This window comes from Apostichopus japonicus, chromosome 9 (genome assembly GCF_037975245.1).
Source record: "Apostichopus japonicus isolate 1M-3 chromosome 9, ASM3797524v1, whole genome shotgun sequence".
Lineage (NCBI taxonomy): Eukaryota > Metazoa > Echinodermata > Holothuroidea > Aspidochirotida > Stichopodidae > Apostichopus > Apostichopus japonicus.
The window spans coordinates 5,380,261-5,399,328 of NC_092569.1; the positions used below are offsets into that span (position 1 = coordinate 5,380,261).

The 19,068-nt window shown below is 37.5% G+C and overlaps 1 protein-coding gene across 3 annotated transcripts in view; it reads left to right on the forward strand.

Moving 5' to 3' along the window:
* The window catches only part of LOC139974572 (uncharacterized), a 124,539-nt gene that overhangs the window by 45,593 nt on the left and 59,878 nt on the right, over window positions 1-19,068 (forward strand). For 2 of the 3 annotated variants that reach the window (XM_071981817.1, XM_071981818.1), the window contains exon 1: window positions 16,199-16,661. The exons of the other annotated variant lie outside the window; for it this stretch is intronic. In XM_071981817.1, the coding sequence (XP_071837918.1) occupies window positions 16,554-16,661 (108 nt within the window). In that variant the 5' untranslated portion in view covers window positions 16,199-16,553. Of the gene's footprint in view, window positions 1-16,198; window positions 16,662-19,068 lie in introns of those variants that run through there. 3 annotated transcript variants of the gene reach the window in all.

The window sequence follows — 19,068 nt, forward strand, 5'->3', positions numbered from 1 at the left end:
GCCTATAATTGGAATGAACGGAATATCTTGTAAAATGTAATTGTGGACTACTATAATGTCATGGCGTGCTCACCCACACCATGTGAATGCCTTAGATGTATATTGAATACAAGAATGGTCAAATCAAAAACACAACGAGGACCCATCAAACTATGCAATAAAATGATGGACTGGAAAAGTGGTATAGTGTCAAAGGGGTGCGGGGAGGGGGGGGGGTGTGCTCGGATTTCACAATGTTCCGATGGATGTATAACAAGAGTTTTCTAAAAAAAACTAGCGCGCACACGTGGCCCCACCGGCAGTGCATGGTACAATATAGTGGCCATCACCATGCAAATGCGCTACTGTATATCATGAAGCCTTATATGTATTATGGGCACATAAATACACAACGAGGGTATAGTTGGGCCTGAATAGTTTAGCGTTTGATCTCGTCAGTTTGCAGCGGATATCTCAGCGTAATTTCACAGATTATTACACGGTGCTCGCTCTAACATAGTACGATAGTCGCACTGAAGGCATCTCTTTGCAAGTTGTCACCTAATGGAAGTATTCGGGATTCGTAATTACATTAATTACAACCACATTCTACTATTCTTCATATTGAACATTAAAACGGAAAGCAAGTTTTGAAAAAAATGTCAGGATGTTTGGTATCAGCTCCTATCGGAAATTTACCAAAAGCAATAATAACAAAATATATACTATAAAGTAAATACTTGCATGGATGATCTTTTCATAAAGTAGGCAGTTTTTTTTCTGGTTATTAATTATTATTACTTTTGTGACGAGAAACTGTTAACCGTCGATAAGCTGTCGTATATTGCTCGTATTATTAATCACGTTTATCATGAATACGTTTCTTTGTTTTAAAAACGTGACTTTATGTACGTTTATATTCGTTTCGTTTGAAGAGAATTAAATAACATACCATGTATTAGAAGCTTCTTCTGATTTGTGTGAAGATAAGTTCAAGTCTGTGATAGGGCAACAATATCATTTAATTGAGGCAGTTCACTCATTTATTCAGGACTGTTAGACAAAAGGCAGTATTTGCCATACTGTATATTGTCCCTAAAGTATGAACGACTTCAAACTAACACGATAGTTATTGGTAGTTGTAGAAACAGAAATGTTTATATTTTCATCTTGAAAACGATGACCAATGGGTAGCTAAAAGATTTCATTAAAACAACCGAAACGAGAACTTTATTGGATGTTTGGAGTGTACCGTATACGCTGTAGTATAAACATACCTCTATCATTCAATTGTGAAACAAAAACAGTATGTGGAGTTATCCCTATACAAGTTTTTTTTTAAGGTTAATGAATTTATCTGTTTTATACAAACCGTCCTCAAACATCAAAGTAACATTAACTTTATACTTGAGTTTGATGACTCAATGAAAATGTTTCCTTAATAATCCTGAGTAATGGTGGTAAATAACATACTAAACACGAATCCCTTGTATATACCTTATACACTAGACTAATACTTCCAGGTCAGTAAACCCACACCTTAGAACTGTTTACCGGTTATTTCCGTTCACACGACTAGTGTATGATTCAGACCTAACGCTCTTCAATACATCCCTTTATTTAGGCCTTTCTTGCCATTTTTCCCTTCATTTTTTTTTGTGTGTTTTGTGTTTTTTTTTTGTGTTTTCAAAAAATCCTTTAATATTCTTACCATGGAAACCATAAAACTTTGTGGTAAAACTGGACGTTATGACTCAGTGTGCGATGTACACCGTATATATCGCACACAGCGATGTATAGCAGATATGTTATTACCTGTTTGTATTGCTTGATGTTTCAATTACCATTACAAGGCCCGTATGTATATATTCACGATGAAAAATAATCGTTTAAGCATTTTAGTTTATTGTGATGCGGAAAGGACTTTACACGTCATGGTGACGTCACCATGACAGTTAAGAAATTGTGCAGTTCCAAAAAAGTAAAATTTATGACAGGCTAAGCCTTTGAAACGAGCTTTTTTTTAATTGATTTTCAAAACAGGTATATAGGTATAGTCAATTTCATGTGCAATGTTTCAGTAACAGTCGAAAATTTTGAAAATTGTCTAACTTGTTTCTGACATTGTGATTATTGTTGGGCCCATATGAAAAAGAGCGTGGGTGACAGAATGTTGAAATGGAAGGAGTTACCGTATACGGCAATTATTACTTACTTACTGACTTTATTTTGATAAAAAACAATTACATCAGGTTTTCATGTTTTTTTTTTACTGAATTATTTATTTTCCTTTGTTGGGGTCCGGTTTTGACAAAGCTGTTCCTAAAATCTATAAATTTTAAGTATTGGCAATATTTGTAGTGTACCGACACGGTTGAAGTTCACCTTGTAAGTACGGAAGGAAGCGATACATGGATCATATTCACATGGATCATATTCAATAGTGGCAATTTGAAATCACATATTGACAAAATGATATAGTCCCTGATCCAGAGTTTAAACCATGACATCTCTAATACTAAATTAAAAGCTTTTTTTCGGGTTGTTTGTTCATCAAAAAAAAAAATATTTTAAGTTATTTTATAGATAAAATGATAGCTATGTTCGCTTCTCCTTCCACCACTGGTGACTAACAGTGTATAGTATCTATGTATAAGCTGTTTGTGCAGTAACGTACAAACGGGATATGCATTAATTATGACTGTATACTGCAACGCTTCGGCCCATTTCCCACACTATATCTCTATAACTGAATGGTCCATGGCTGTACTAATAACTTAACGATTGACCTCATTCCATAGACGATACCGTGTTAAATATATATACCATTCATTACCTTAGTAGACTTAATTCACAACAGATCAGTAAATATACTGTGCTAATTGTTTCCGTTATCGGTCTGTGCTATAGCGACGACTTAATCATCAATCATCGCAAATGTTTTGTTTGATTGGCTAGACTGCACGAACCACTTAACATAGTCGATACATACAGAACAACTTGGATTATCCGGACCCGATATCAAACCATTCATTCTGGGCCTATAGTTTAATCACTCAGTCGATACAACAACTCGGATTATCCGGACCTGCGTCATCCGGACCCGCTATCCAACCATTCATTTGGGGCCTATAGTTTAATCACTTAGTCGATGCATATAGAACAACTTGGATTATCCGGGCCTCCGTTATCCGGACCCGATATCCAACCATTCATTCGGGGCCTATAGTTTAATCACTCAGTCGATACAACAACTCGGATTATCCGGACCTGCGTCATCCGGACCCGCTATCCAACCATTCTTTTGGGGCCTATAGTTTAATCACTCAGTCGATGCATATAGAACAACTTGGATTATCCGGGCCTCCGTTATCCGGACCCGATATCCAATCATTCAACTGGGGGCCTATAGTTTAATCACTGAGTCGATACATATGGAACAACTTAGATTATCCGTACCTCCGTTATCTGTACGCAATATTCAATAATTCATTTGGGGCCTATAGTTTAATCACTCATTCGATACATATAGAACAACTTAGATTATCCAAACCTCCGTTATCTGTACCCGGTATCCAACCATTCATTCAGAGACAGATAACCTACTAACCTAGTTTTGCTTCTCCTTGCATCTTGGGGTTTCCGGGGGGGGGGGGTGTGAGGGAGTGGTGGGAGTATGGTTCCTCCCTAACAGTGATTTATTTGAGCAGTCTCTTGGAAAGATAGTCAGTGTATGGAAAAGTGTTTTAAACCAGAGGTATATTTTCACAGGTCACGATGGTAGGACTGTATATAATATGTATAGTGCTAACAGTTGTTGAATCATATGCCGGAAGTGACGTAATAATCGATTTCTCTATCTCTGTCCCTCTCTCTCCACGCACACTCCCGTGCATGCATGTATGATTGTGGCTGGGCATCATTAGCCCAGACTGTACATGTGTAATTAATCTTATGCTGTTTTCACAGACTCGTTCAGATTTCCTGATGGTTTTACCGTTGACTTTTTCAGTTCTAACATGTACCTTTATTGTTTCCTGAATAAGTCCAACGTTTGTACTCCTCCAATGACTTACGCCAAGGGCGACTATAGGAATGCTCAGTATTTTCATAAATATAAAATGGCTGAACAAACAAGAGAAACAAATGGTATTTCCTTCTCTAAGACTTGAACGACACGCAATACCACAAAAAGTATCCACCGTCACCAAAATAGTCTGTAGCCCATTAAAAACCACCCAACACTCTATACCCATTACAGTGCATAAGGAAGGCGACCCTTAACACAGGTCCTATAAAAGTTACACATAACATTCCTTATGCAAGAAAAGTATATTTTATTGCTATGCGGGTGCTATTACGTCATTTCCGTTACTTTCCTTGCTTATGATCACGTCCAATCAATTTTAAGTTTCAACATTCATGTCTCTGAATCACATATTTACCACCGATATGACTAGTTGTATGAAACTTGTTAAGTTGTTTTTCCCCATTTATAATTAGGCCTTTATAGATATATCATTATTCCAAGAGGGCAGAAAAAAGCAATTATGCATGAGTTTTTATAAAAAATTTTTTTTAAAGAAAACCTGGAAGAAACAATCACCGTAAGAAAACTCGCTCTGTCATCTTCATACCGGTATCAAACAATGACTCGATGACGAAAATTTAGGAATAATTTTGGAATCAACTTAATTACTTACCTAGGAACATGGATTTAGTGAAAACTTAGGATTATGCCTTATAATTTGATCAATTGCATGCCTTCTTATTTTGAATAATGCTTAATAGGTTTGGTAATATCATTGTGAGAACTGAACGACTACACGACAAGCTTTTAATGATTTACATAAGAATTCATGCAGGAAAATTTTAAAGGCAGAGTGGCGAATTTTCTAATCGTCAAATGCAAAAATATCATGCAGGTTGGCCTATATGCAAATATATGCAGATTGGCCTATATGCAAATATATGCAGATTGGCCTATATGCAAATATGTCCGATGCTGCACTGATAGGATATGAGACACATACCCTCATATAGTTTCATGCATCCCATATCATCGAAAATCTACTTCGATCTAGCGAACAAGCTTGTAGTCTTGACATTATATTGGAAGATGGATTATAGTGTGCACACAGTAGCAGACATTCATATTGATTTTCTACTCATATTTCATTGGTCTAACCACAGCTGCCTTTTGCGTAGGGTTGGGGACGGATTTGCGTCATTTTAAACCAACCCATGTGACGGTATATCCTCACATAATTTGATAACTAGCAGATCTATTTGTTTACCCACCATCTCGTCGGTTTTTGCGATTGTTCAGTTAGTATAGGCCTAACAGTGCAAGCTTATAAAGAAGCGCCTATAGCCAAAACAGAAAATACGAAACCGAAATTTAATTTCTATTGAAAATTTCCAATATTTGTATAATCTAGGAAATATCGGCGACGGTTTCTACGTTTGTGTGATTGTTTTATTTTGTGTTTTATTCTTGGGGAGAGGGGGGGGGGTGGCTGTTTGTTTTTTTACTTTTCATTTACTCTACCGAACCTGAAGTTCCAAATCGATTTGCATATTAATGCATATGCTGTTCATGCATATGCATGAAAGTTATCCAGAAGTCGCAATACTCAACAACTGGCTGATAAAGGCCGCCAATGAAAGCCATAAATTTCAACTTCCATTCAATTCCATTAGCGATACCTTGACAGTGGGCGGTGTTTCTATATAAATAACGGGATTTAAGTTTCATGTCCCATCGATAACATCATTCCGTATAGATTTCGTCTAGACCTCCTGTTATTGAGTCTAACAGCCGTGTAGGAGTGGACTTACGTAACCCTTTGCCTCGCTCAAGTTCCGGAGCGTCCGTCTAGACTCAGCTTACCTAATCATTACCGTTAATGTGACCTCAAATCTCTCAGACAGTTTTACCGGTCTGATCGAAATGAATCATATTGACCTTATCGACTCGGGATCAAGGAGAATTGTCAAAGGGTCAAGTTCAAGAAAGGTACGAGAGAACTTTTAGAGAGATTTATCAGGTCGTTGACGTACTTTTTTTACAACCATTCTTGTAAAACGATAAAAAAAGGTATTTTGTAAATCGATTTCCTTCGCGTCTGCTATACCACATACTGGCCTATACTTACATACTTGATCAAGTCTTTGTCGTGTTAATTCGATCGTTTTGATTTATTCTAAGTGACTCGTGTTTCAAGGGTTTGAAAAAGTTTACTAAAAGGAGGAAACAAGTAATTAAATATTTACCCATAGTATATTCCACTTTAACTGCAAAATACCATTTAACTAAAAGAACTATAGGTACCTTGGTTTTATTGTAAAAAAATAATCATGTAATCGGTAAAAACTAAATGACGTTGTTTGTAAAATTTCTATCTGTATGGATTAAAAAGGTGATCTTGTAAGCAAGAACTCTCGAAAAGTAACACGCTTTTGTCGGGTCAAGCCTCTTTATTGTCAATTGCTTCATCTTAGGAGTCATAGATACACTGGACGTATACCTGCAGTCTATCTTATTGATGATTCGTCTGCAAATCCGTTTTGAGTTATTTTAAGTACCATTTTAGGATGTTTAATTTCTAATTTCTTGAAAGAAAAATATTACAGTATGCTCAGTGAACCGTTTGTGTTACATTTCCGACTTCACTTGAATGAGGTCCGATAATATGTTGTAACACATGTTGGTCTATGTATATCTATGGTGTGAATGGTTCCGCAGGCAGTGAACTCAGTCAACTAAACATGCATAACAAACCATTTGATCTTAACCACGAAACTTATAACGAATTTCGGATTAACAGAAGCGATACATCAAGGGGTTCCGTAGGAAGGAGAATATCTCAGCCACACCGATCCATCCGTTGGGTAAATTACCTATTGTTTACTTTTCTTTCAAATCTCTTTGATGTTCCAGGTAATGCCGACAAGTTATCTTTTAATTCGACCCTGCGTTGGTCACTCTGGAGAAATCGGTTATAAAGTACTGCGGGTACCCACGTCGCAAAAGCTTCAAAGTGTTCGTGTCAAAATGTCAAAATTCAAGTCAGTTTAGGGTATCGTAAAAAAAAAAGAGCGACTCTGAACCTCGATTTCTGGGTGAAAATATGTTTTGCTTTCGTCTTCAGCTCCTTCCTTCGTGTGGTAGTGCGCATGACTCTGTTAACTTTATAAGGTAGCGTGCTTGAGATCGGGGAATGCAATCAGAGGAGGTAAAGCGTAGACATAAAAATATAAACTATCGTGTTTTGGAATTATATAGTTGAAATTCACAAAAGATGTTTACCTGTATCAAGTTTGAAGAGGATCAACTCTGACACAAATATTTACGTCACAAAATGAACTTGTACTTAGCTTGACATATAACAGACATACGGATGTCTTGGTGTTCCGCTGTCTCTCTCTCTCTCTCTCTGTTTTCTGGGGGTGGCGGGGAGGGGGTGCTTCTCCATTTTGTTTCAGTGAGGGAGTATATATAGGGAGTTCAATTAACGATAGTAGTCTAAAATCAAAATGCAGATGTACCCGGCATGGTTTATGTTTACATATTCATATTAGTGATCTAGCGGGCCCATCCCGGCCTCCTTAGAAAAAGGATAACTACACTCCAATTACCCTAATCCCGCCTCTTCTTCTCCTCATACCGTTATGTAATATAACGTAGGCCTACCCTGGATGATGATTCATGAATATTGATTGATTGATTTATTGATTGATTGATACGTATGCCTCGAACATCGACAGATAAGTTATCATGTTTACTTTGTCATTTTACTCTAAAATAAACATAATAACCATAGTTGACCTTGTTTGACCTCATAACGATACCGGATTCTACTAATAAATCTGCAACGTTATTGGCCAATTCTTAAAACAAGAGCGGATCTTGGGCCAATCCGAGTTACCGTACAAGTTCTGCATAGTATTCCATAAAATAAACGCTTCTCTCGTTCTTCCATGCGTGAAGTTTTAACACGATATGATCACCAGCTAACTTGTCGCTATTTTGATTGGCCAACACGGCTAATTACCGTCGATGACCGATCTTGCATATTTAAGCTCCAGTTTCACCCATCAGAGGTGACTTCCACGCATGCGTGATGATGATTCAATTTGTATCTTTGTTATACCCTGATGTACAAACTATGCTAGGAATGGATCATCAACATTCTATAAGCGATACAACTGACCCTCTACAAAGTTAACCTACCAAGACTTAATCCACATTCCGTTGATTCTTCGCAAACATGTTTTTCCTGTTTCTTTCTTTCTTCATTCCTTTTCTTTCTTTCTTTCTTAATTTATTTACTCAGGATTCGATCCTGATGTACAGTCGCATTCCATATTTCCTTCAAGTAACATTAACATTTTATTCATCATACTTCTCTGTAAAAATGTTTTTAAGTGAGACGCCGGTATGATAACATGTATAGGCCATCATCTCTATACTGCAGTATTATAGCTTGTTATGTAGTGTATACATAATATAGGACAAGTCCCAGAAGAAACATTTCATACGTTTGTGTTTTCGGATTGTTGATTTTTGCATCGTGGAGGGGAGTTTTGATGACAGGGTGCATAGAACAGTACTCCATGTTGTTGATTGAGTTAACAGACCAGCAACGTAATGATAGATATGCCTTTACTACTACAGAATGATTCACCTCGATGCGGCAGTATTTAGAAAGTTAGGTTGTTTATACCCCTCAAATGGTTAATATACATAGGTATCCGAGTACTGTAAGGCCGAGGGTGGGGGGGGGGAAGAGAAGGGATATTTTCGAAGTCTTCCTCAAAGACTGTTGAAACATTCTCTGGACACATCAACAGAGTGTTATAGAATTATTGTTCTCAATAGCCACATTTGATGAAGTAATAACCAACCCCAACCGCAGCCTCATTCTTCCGCTCCCCACACATCACCTCACCAACATATATCATTCCCGATCACATCAGGATACACCCATGTATGATGAGACCATGTATAGGACTATGGCAGTCTAATGAGGTATGCACTCTTATAGGATTCACCCCATACATGAGACCATGTATAGGACTATAGTAGTCTATTGAGTATACACTCTTACAGGATACACCCATGTATGATGAGACCAAGTATATGACTATAGTAGTCTATTGAGTATACACTCTTACAGGATACACCCATGTATGATGAGACCAAGTATATGACTATAGTAGTCTATTGAGTATACACTCTTACAGGATACACCCCATACATGAGACCACGTTTAGGACTATAGTAGTATATTGAGTATATACTCCTACAGGATACACCCCATGTATGATACCATGTATAGAACTATAGTAGTATATCGAGTATACACTCTTACAGGATACACCCATTTATGATGAGACCAAGTATATGACTATAGTAGTCTATTGAGTATACACTCTTACAGGATACACCCCATACATGAGACCACGTTTAGGACTATAGTAGTATATTGAGTATATACTCCTACAGGATACACCCCATGTATGATACCATGTATAGAACTATAGTAGTCTATTGAGTATACACTCTTACAGGATACACCCATGTATGATGAGACCAAGTATATGACTATAGTAGTCTATTGAGTATACACTCTTACAGGATACACCCCATACATGAGACCACGTTTAGGACTATAGTAGTATATTGAGTATATACTCCTACAGGATACACCCCATGTATGATACCATGTATAGAACTATAGTAGTCTATTGAGTATACACTCTTACAGGATACACCCCATACATGAGACCACGTTTAGGACTATAGTAGTATATTGAGTATATACTCCTACAGGATACACCCCATGTATGATACCATGTATAGAACTATAGTAGTATATTGAGTATACACTCTTACAGGATACACCCATGTATGATGAGGCCATGTATAGGACTATAGTAGTCTATTGAGTATACACACTTACAGGATACACCCATGTATGATGAGACCATGTATATGACTATAGTAGTCTATTGAGTATACACACTTACAGGATACACCCCATACATGAGACCACGTATAAGACTATAGTAGTCTATTGAGTATACACTCTTACAGGATATACCTCATACATGAGACCATGTATAGGACTATAGTAGTCTATTGAGTATACACACTTACAGGATACACCCATGCATGCATGAGACCATGTATAAGACTATAGTTGTCTATTGATTATACACTCTTACAGGATACACCCCATACATACAGGAAGGGATGTCCGGGCTACAGGGTCAGGGGTCAATTAGGGGACCCTGGAAATATGGGATGAAAATGTTTAACTCATTTTCCTCATATGCTTAAGGAAACTTTAAGACTCACAACATGGGCCAGGTGCCAATTGTCCCTCCGTGCCACTAGTACTGGGTATTAATGAGGGGAAGAGGAGGGTACAGGAGGAGTAAATGGGGCTTGGAACTGTTAGCTGTCAAGTATTAGCTAAAGTTAGTGATTACCTTACTTCATTTTCATTTCGTTAATCAACGTTCATGATTGATTAATCCTTGTACTTACAGTTAGCGTTTGATAACCAAGAGACTTTAGTTTTAGCCTTTGAAAGATAACACAATTATATCTGGTAACTAAGGTCCCATAGTCTCAGTCATCCAGTCGCTCTAATAATCACATGCACATTAGAATTCATAACGCATCTGTCGATAGCAATTTTATATGGGTGAACTTTTTACGATAGAGTAAACATGAACACAAGTGATATATTCTACATTGTGATCCAAGAAAAAAATCCCCCATGCAAGAAGGTTATTCATATTAATTAAACCATTATTTGCCTAGTGGTTTTTATTTATCTATTCCGCTCATATAAGTGCGTGCCCACTTGATTACAGTATTGATAAAGCAATAAGCGATTCCATGTTAACTTTAGGTACCAGCGATGTTTACCTGGCGGTAAAAGTTCCTACACATTGACATAGGTGCATTAGTTTTGTATGCAATCTCTGTTTGCGGTAGAAGTCGGCGGTAAATAACTTGGCTGGAACTCCATCGGGAAATATCTTTAATGCGGTCTTCGCGGTATCTTGATGTATTGTAGGTTTACAAAATGAATGAACTATTCAAACTGTGAACAGTTAACGGAAAAAACTAAACCTCCAGAGAGCAATATATGTATACAATATATACCGGTATATACACTCATCTTTTATTCTTTATTACACCGCATTCGATAGCAGCTTGGGTTGTAATGTTATTCGTATGTTTTCTATAACACAACAATATCTGTGAGATTAAAAACGAGTTAGATGAATCGCTTGGGGTGTATCACGAGGGAGCCCAGGTCCACGAGAGTTGTTTAGTGCCACTCTGGAGGGGGTATTGGGGGATTGGGGGTTGTTGATGAGGGGGAGAAGGGTACTTGAGGGTAACGGTAACCGAGTGGGAAGTATATGTCGAGGATAAATACATCTATATAACATGCAGTGGAAATGGAAATAATATGTATATGTAAAGACTGGCAATAGTTTATTGATTTTTATACTTCTCATGCACCCTGGTCATTATTTGATAAATGTACCGCATATAATCTCTATACTTTCATTATTGTTACGCTGGTAATAAACACCCCAGTACAGCGTAACCTATACGCGTGCCGAAATCCCTATAGGTGGGGAGGAGTTACACATTCTTATACCGTTAGCATATATATGTGTACAGGCGACTCGAGCGCATTAACTTAATGTGAAATCGAACACGAAGTTATGTAAATGTGATGGCGGCGTTTAACTTCTATTAATCTCTCTTTGAAGTTTTCGCATATTTGCTTTCTATCAGTATTTCACTGTTCCACTAACCCCTTGTTCCTTATATGGAACTGTTGCGGCCAGTATATCGTCAAGTCTAGCTCGGCCTTTGATATTTACCAAACTATTCATCCGTTTTGACCCCTGACCTCTACACTTCTTCGGCGCTGCACGCAGTCGCTATCTTGATAATCATCTTGTTATAAGGCATCACTACTGATATATCACCGATTGGAAACTAATACCGCCTCTCCTCCTACCCGACATTCCTCAGCAACGGGACTGCTGGCTGCCGAGAGGCCAAAATCGTAGTCATGGTAACCGACGCGGTCTTGGTTATTGACGTTTGGGACAATATGTCTTTCATTCCAGTCATCTAAAAAATGTTACGAACATAATGTAGTTTATACTCCAAATGTATATTAGTCGGTCCCTTCAAAAAGAGATGTATAGAAACTACTAATAACCTCGCTTTCCTAATTTACCGAACTAAAATCGTTTATTTTGTCAGACCTCTGAATGAACTCATGTACATCAAGCCTGTAATAATGATATTTCAGTATAAATAATCATGACTTAAAGCAGGCCTGGGTAGGCATATTTCATGACTTTGGTTGTGTTGATAATATTTCCTTGGACACAATACCTGAGCGTCTCCATGGAAGCCAACATAGCGTGCCAGATCCGATAGATGCATATATCTTGTTTAGCCGAGACAAGGTGGTAAACTGGTGAATAATATACTTCGAGGCTGGGATTATGATATTATTTGTTTTATATTATATTCACATTATATAAAAGCTTTCAAGGTATTCTTTAAAGACAAACCCAAATCGAACAGCAAATTGAGTATCGGAATGAGACGGCTTGCCCAAACACCGGGGGATGTTTTTTCCCTCTTTTTTATCTTTCTCGATTTTCTTTTTGCTTGTGGGTCAACATGAACCCCCCCCCCCCCCCGCCCACCCCCTCTTTCTCTCTTCTTTTGAAAGAGCATGCAAGTTTTCATAGTGGAAAATGTTCTTCTTTTTCAGTCCTACGTCTTAGTTCAAATAATTACATAGACCTACTCGACACCAGCAAAACTGACAAAACTAAACCCCCACAACATGATTAATTAGAAACATATTTGTGTTGTTTCTGTAATGGGCTTTTAGAAGAAAAACCAAGTCTTCGCCACAGGGTACTAAAAATAACTCTATGTTGTAGAACCGTCGGTTAAAACTTGAAGTCATTTAGAAATATAAAACTATATTTGTGTCCGTGGGTTTGTGTTTGTCTGTTTGTTTGTTTTATCACCATTTTAGATGATTTACATTCTATTGGAGACCGCATAGTATACAGCTGTCAGCAATATTTAAAGCAACTGATTGTACACGCATTGCAAATACACATGATCTCACTAAACGCTGTAAAAAAAATCCTTCCACTGTATTTATTTACAATACCGTAACACGTGATACAAAAGAATCAGCAAAAAGACTTACATAAGAAGCTTACATAAAGAAATCATAATAGTCGTTAAGGTTACACAAATTGTTGTTTTGCTTAGATATAAAATAGTAAATATCAAGTCGAAAGCGAAACTTAAAATAAAATTCGTGCACATCTGGGATTTTGTTATTCAACCTACAAGTATAAATATATTTTTTAGCATGCAAAATTAAAAAGTTCACAAGATTACCCATATTATCAAAATCACCAAAACAAATATTGGTCAAATTAAAAGTATAATTAATTTTAATGCAATTTGAATTCACTGCCTCCCAAAATCGCTCGACGTGACTACAATTATGAAATGAATGTATTAGTGTTTCATCGTCATTCTTGCAAAATGAACAAAGTGGAGAATTGACCATTTTCATTTTATAAAGCAAGCTATTTGTAAATGGTTAAATGTGCGTGTGTGTGTGCGTGTGTGTGTATTAACAATGAGTGTAAAAAGCTTAAAACAATTTCATGTGAGATGTATGCAAATGTGTAGCCTAATTTTCATATAGGAATCGGGCTGGGCGGTGATTTGCTCTTTAACCATTTGAACCGTTTAAGCGTGGAAACCCTTATAAACTAAAAATAACAATAAATGAGTGTTCCCTGGCGTTCTTGGGCACATAGTCCACTTGTCTAGTGCTAAAAGGTTCCGGTCAACGAAGATATTACGTTTGATAGTTAAGACGCACGAAAACCTGAAAAAACAAAATATATAGCCTATTAACGGACATACAATATTTTACTGATAGCAGGATTCTTTTTTTCTCGAACTATTATCAAAATGACCTATGTGCCTAAAGTCACCCTAAGGCGTAAATACTGATTCGAATAAATTCAAGTCGTCATATGTTGTACAAGTGAAGATTTAATGTAAGGAAATCTCAACACGTGACATGAGTAGGATGAGTGTGACGGGAAGGGGGGGGGGGCGGGTATTCCGTCATCTCAGGTTTTACCGCTACTTATTGCTTCTATGTTCCCTGCAGGTGTATAGATTCGGCTTAAATTATGATTCCCTTTTCACAATAATCGAATAAAATTAATCTCTCGAAGTTCTCCCACGGTCTATATACATATATACAGTAATGTTGACAAGAGATACATCTATACGCTCGCTCAGTAATATATTCAGATCATATCTATAGAGAGTGATTGGAATGACTCGTATATACGACGCTCAGCGGGGTTAATTGCATTTGACGATCTAAACACAGAACTCCATCTCAGATCAAGGGAATATCAGATGTTAGTTCTAACTATGCAATAGGTGACAAATGGGTCAATTTAATCACTCTTATAGGGAAAGCCTTATCTTGGATGATAATATTTGGTTATTTATGGTGAACCGCGACCTGATTCCAATTTTGACACAGTTTAATGGAGTCTTCTCTGAACACTGCCAGCTATTCAGTTGATATAGTTTTTAATCCCTGAGGCTGTATACTGTTCTAGGTTTTTTGTCGCAATATGACACTTTGTATTCCGCGTTTTGGCCTCTCAGTCGCTGACCTATGGATGTGACCCGGTTAAGGACACCAATGTATATTTGCCATTATTTGGTCGCTTGGTGAATTCTTGATGATGTCAGAATACAAGAGGGATTTTACTGTTTACCGGGGGTTTTTTCTTCTTTCTTCTACTCGATTTTCTTTTGTTGTAATCCGATCGATACCTTTCATCCCTTTCAGATTTGTTAAGGTCTTATACTGTATACACTGCTCGTGCGGTTATTTACATTACATAAAAGATACGGTTATACAGTGACACGGTTAATTGTTGAACCGCGGTGTAAGTTGCTATACAGCTGTATTAACTTGAACAGTTAAATGGATTCTTGTAAAAACCACAATGCTGGTGGCATTACTATGAATGAACTTTACATTACTATGACTGAACTATGACTGAGCCAAGTGTTGCGGTCAACTGTAATATGTATGTGAAGTAGCGTATCAAAGCTTTCGTCCACCCCGCCTTGAGGAAGCAGTTGACATCCCTATACCCCCACCTTCCGATTGAAAGAAAGCACATTTCTTGTAACATGTTATGTATCTGTCTCATTTTTCTTTACTTTTGATTTGTTTATACTTTCAGAGTATACAATGTTTACGTTACAATAACTTTTTTTTCTTCTGTTTTCTACGGCGGTCATAGGGTGACATACGAGATGAAGAGTTACCATGTATGTTATAGCATAACACGACATCTCGACAAAATATTAATTTTTTGGCGAGATACCGACTTACGCTAACTTGACATCTCTCTTTGTCGAGATGCCGAGTTGGATGTAAAATGGTAACTCAACATTTTGACAAATGTTACGGAGATGTGCATGTTAGCGTAAGTCGGTATCTCGACAAAAATTCAACATTTTGTCGAGATATCGTGTTTTGCTAACATGGTAACTCTACATCTCGCGTGTCACCTTATGACATGATTTCACTTTAACCACTATCATCACACTGTTTCACCGAAAGGTGTAATGGCGATGAACCATACAAAGGCTGAGTGGAAGCCTGCCTGCACTGGACGCAGTAAATCATACTTAATTTATAAGTTAATTGCGAACTGAAAACGAACCGGATTTTCTATTCATAACTAAATTATAGTTAAATATCCTAAAGAGCCGACCCCCCCCCCCCCCCCACAACACATATTTGAGTCATGTGAAGATACTAGAGTGAAATACATGGCTTATATGGTACCTATATACATTATACTACGGCTTTCAGAAAAGTTAGATATCTCAACTGCAGGCCTGCTGTCATTCATTATTCCCGCATCTAGTCTAGGCCTTTGAGGTCATCCGGGACGCGCGCACTCCTTCTCACCGAGTGTCAATCACTACGGTTCATGCATATGGTACGGCACACGCGTCGTTTGAACATCCGCGCGCTTTCGCTTCTGTGTAAAAGGAAAAAACGGCCTATACTCTGCATGCAGTGGTATCTACACGTATGCAACACTGCCTGGCTATTATGTTAGGGTATTATTCATTCGAAAGTAATTTGTATAACTTCCTTGTCACAAGGCGTGTAAGTTCTGATTTACTTTTTGGACAATAGCGTCGAGTGTGGGGTTAACCCATGATTAACTACAATCAATGCAGGCTAAATCCGTTGAAGTATTTTCATTGCCGTTATACCCGTTCCGCTTGGGTAATATCTGTGCCAACACACTGAGCCTGGTTTAACACTACTGTGTCAACGTATTCCACCATGTATTAAGAAAGGTAAACTGGTACAAGCCACACCGTATCGCCCTGTAAGGAACAACGATCAATCATGGGGAAATTGAAGAGTGTGGGGCGGTACATTATGGAGGACCGTACCCTCGGAAAAGGCAACTTTGCTGTCGTGGAGCTAGCTTCTCACATTATAACCAGCAGCAAGGTTAGTTTATTAACAAATCATCTACATTTTTTGCGCTTTGAAATCGCAAAATGGAACTAACTTGAATCATAACAGTTTGATAAGTTAACGGTAGCCATAAGTGCAAGCACTGTGGCTCAAAGTGCCGCCTAAGCGATCACAGATAACTTGTTTAAAGTGTGAAATTAACGCCCGCTTTATGCGATCTGCATTACGGGCCGTTATAAGCAATGCCAAACAGACGAGACCATTACTGGTGTATATAACTCATATAGTCAATACTGAACTGTGTGTATAGGCTTTGTATAGAACAGTATATATATGTGAATAACTTAGATGCATTGCAAAGTGGTTTATTATTTTTTCCCCCTTTGTGCTCCTTCCATGTAAATTCAACATTGTTTATTGTTTTATAATGTTATTATTTTTATATTGACTGTATTTTAGGGCCTCGGGGAAGATTAACTTTGGCTAACCGAGTCACCCTTTTAAAGGTTAATAATAATAATAATAACACCAATAACAACAACAACAACAACAGCAACAACAAAATGACCACAACATCCCAGTCGTTGTTGTCGGTTAATTGACGATTGAACCTATACAGACAACAATCTTTTAGACAACAACAAATCATGACGTCATCGCCCAATAAAGTGAAAACAGCCAGAAAATATTGATCTCACGCAGTTCGCATAAGTACTTATCGAGAGCGCTGCACTTTTTGTACCAGCAGTTACCTATATATCGCTGACTTAGTTGGTTCATATGTTTTGTCCACAGCCTAAGCAAAAACAAAACGGAAAAAGGAGGAAACTAAATCCAAAAAAAAAAAAATATTAGGCCTAGTCGACTGCCTTCTGTATGCATTTATTTGTGTTTTCATGTGTGTTAACATGGTAAGTGTAAATTTTACACAAGTACTTAAAAAATATAAAATCAAAATCCATGTTTGCAAAGACAATTACATGTAGGCCTAAAAATGCAGACAGACTGACTGGCTGAGGTTGATTAGTATGGTAAAGCCTTTGACAGCACATACAACTATATATATATATATATACTTCAACACTAATCTTACATCAGTATATAGCAGAAATGGTAGCTATTGGAGTTGTTACTAGCTTACACCCACCCCCCTCCCCCAACCCCGTTTTTTATCTTCCCTATCATTGTATAAAGGCCTGTATATGTGGTGCCTTCCTCCTAGTGTTATCAGAGGTCTCATTGTATATCCATATATAGTCCCCAACATGGTTTCCATTTGTGTTCTTCCATCTACCTATCCTCGTGTGGTAGAGAGGAAGGAAGGGGTGGGTGTTATGGACGTAACATTTACCCATGGGGCCGATCAGGCGTACCTTTACATAGGCCAATTCGTCATCATTATGATACGTCTTGTTCTCATGTTTCCTTAAATTATTTGACGTGCATCGCCACTCCCTCTCCCAAAAGCTACAGTAAACCCTTAACTCGTTTTGAGTGATACCAGTTTTGGTTTCCTTCATAATTGCCAAATAGAAGATCTATAGAGTCTTAAAATTAAAATCACACAGCCTCTAGATGAATGTTTGTTTTTCTTTTCTGAAATTATTTACATTTCTTCGGTTTTTATTTATTTTCATTGACAGATGGGATGTTTGTAAATATTGTTATTGAAATACGCAAATTTTCAAATAATATTGTGTTGTTATTAATTATAGCCGACTTTAAAATTAAGTTTCCTTCAAAAATTCACCAGGAAACTATATGCAAACGGCAAAAATTTAAAGGAAAGACTGAGTGAATTTACGTCATTCATATTGGGACAATGCATGTTAATAATAATAATGCTAAAAATAATTATTATGTTGTCAAACGTTAAACGAAATAAATGGATGAGAGAAGGGTGGACGGAGGTATGTAGGAGGGAAATATTAACAAACAAAACGAGATTAAGGGGAGCAAGGTGCTGGAAAAGGGGAGGGGAGGGGCGGGGAGGAGCTATGTATCGACATCTATGCAGCTAAGTTCGTCTGTTTCAGCTCCGTGGCCTCACTGAATTAATGTCGGCATATATCCACAACAGGGGAGAGGGGAGTGGCATTCGAAAATCTCCTTTGTCGGGAACTGACTTTGTACATTCCACACCTCGTTTACAGTTTACTAAAAGTTTTTTACCCGAACTTCTGACAAGAATTAATTTGTTATTTTGGACAATCTAATAACTCTTAATTCGTTGTAATTGCAATCCCATTGCTAAGGTTTCTTTGTTTGCCTTTTATTCTGTTTGATAAAATTCTAAAATTGATTGTGTTCGGCAAAATATGCGATCGTTACACATAATTTGGTAGGGCGATATCAGAATTCCGTTTATTAGCCCTTACACACACACTGGCATTATTATCGGCTACTTAAACTCTTTAATAACCCAAACTATGTTTGATGG